General features: G+C 36.8%; 1 protein-coding gene across 1 annotated transcript; it reads left to right on the top strand.

The window, feature by feature from the left end:
* The first annotated feature begins 211 nt into the window (after positions 1–211).
* Positions 212–1,460, top strand: LOC103517266 (ubiquitin-fold modifier 1). Its single transcript, XM_008482288.3, has one exon. It carries the CDS (start codon positions 385–387, stop codon positions 655–657), a length of 273 nt encoding a protein of 90 aa, XP_008480510.1. The 5' UTR covers positions 212–384; the 3' UTR covers positions 658–1,460.

The raw sequence follows: 1,460 nt of genomic DNA, 5'->3' as shown, positions 1-1,460 counted from the left end.
CTAGCGTGTATCTAGCATTTCCCCTCATTTTTCACAACTAGGAATGTGGTTCCCCTACCCGTTGCATTTCTGGCCCGCCACTGAAATGGTACAACTAGCGGCACCTTGTAGAAAACCTCGGAACTACGCTCCATTTGCGATGTTTTCCAATCCGTTGTGGGAACCTCGGATGGTGATGCCCTCTATATTTGAAACGATGAACTAATGATTTGTTGATTGTTGATGTGGAAGGTGGAAGTAGGTAGTAAGTTATGTTATCACAAAAGTGATAAAAAAAGAAACATTTTTCTTAAATCTCAAGTTCTAAAGACTTGCAAGTGATTATTGCTCTTTATAGAGTGCTTTTCAGTGAATCTACAAGTCCTTTTAATCTCTCGGTGAGTAATGGCGGCAGCAGCAACTAACAAAGTCACATTCAAAATCATCCTCACCTCAGATCCCAAGTTACCCTTCAAAGTTTTGAGTGTGCCAGATGCTACACCATTCACTGCTGTGTTGAAATTTGCAGCCGAAGAGTTCAAAGTCTCACCAGAGACTTCAGCGATCATCACAGACGATGGAATTGGTATTAATCCTCAGCAAACAGCTGGTACAGTGTTTATGAAGCATGGATGTGAACTACGACTGATTCCAAGAGACAGAGTTGGGTCAAGATGACTCACAGCTGTTAGTTTTCCAAGGAGGTACTAAATTCCATTTCATAACTATCCATTGACAAATACTACAGCATTTTTTGTGAATGGAAGAACACATTCACGCTGTATATTACTTATCCACTGAAGGCTGACCTATATTGTAAATACCTCTTCTGTTTTTTGTCTTGCATTCAGCAAGTCATTTCCAATGCAATGTAAATAAACCCCTGCATAAAAAAACCCTCAGTAAATGTAGAAAATTAAGCATCTATTTTCCATTAACTTGATCTGTTTCACTGCACAAGTACTAGTTCTGGAAAATCTAGTGCTTGTTTACCAGAGGAGAGTGAATAAAGTGAAGTTGTAAGTTCTTTAGGGGATGTGTCTCTAAATTAATGATGGTCCAATAACCACTTTGCACTTGTGCTAAAGTTGGTGCCCTAACTTAGTTTGCTCTTTAGATAGGACCAAGATCAGAGATCAAAAGAAATTGGCAGTTCCTGTTTAGTTTTAAGCAACAACTCTTGCAGATTGGACTCTATCATGTTGTACCATTTACAGCTCGTGTTGACTATGTATTCCCAATATTATGAAAAAAGCTATATTGTTAACTTACCAGTATTTTTATTTTTCTATAGCCTGTGAAAAGGAGTAGTACCTGGTGAAAATTGTCCATAATTCACTTGAAAAAAATTACTTTAATTATAGTAACAATGTTGATTGTAAAAAAAATACATATTTTATAATGAGACATTTTTCACCAGGTAGGTACCTAAAAAGAAATAAATGACCCATTTGTTGAACATTTACTGTCAAATATTACAA

Source organism: Diaphorina citri, unplaced genomic scaffold (genome assembly GCF_000475195.1).
Source record: "Diaphorina citri unplaced genomic scaffold, Diaci psyllid genome assembly version 1.1 scaffold1790, whole genome shotgun sequence".
In the NCBI taxonomy this organism is placed as follows: domain Eukaryota; kingdom Metazoa; phylum Arthropoda; class Insecta; order Hemiptera; family Psyllidae; genus Diaphorina; species Diaphorina citri.
Note: the sequence above shows the minus strand (reverse complement) of the source record. Positions and strands in the feature narration are given on the sequence as shown.

Coding starts and splice junctions, on each gene's coding strand:
- LOC103517266 (XM_008482288.3), top strand. CDS start 385: ATGGCGGCAGCAGCAACTAACAAAGTCACATTCAAAATCATCCTCACC.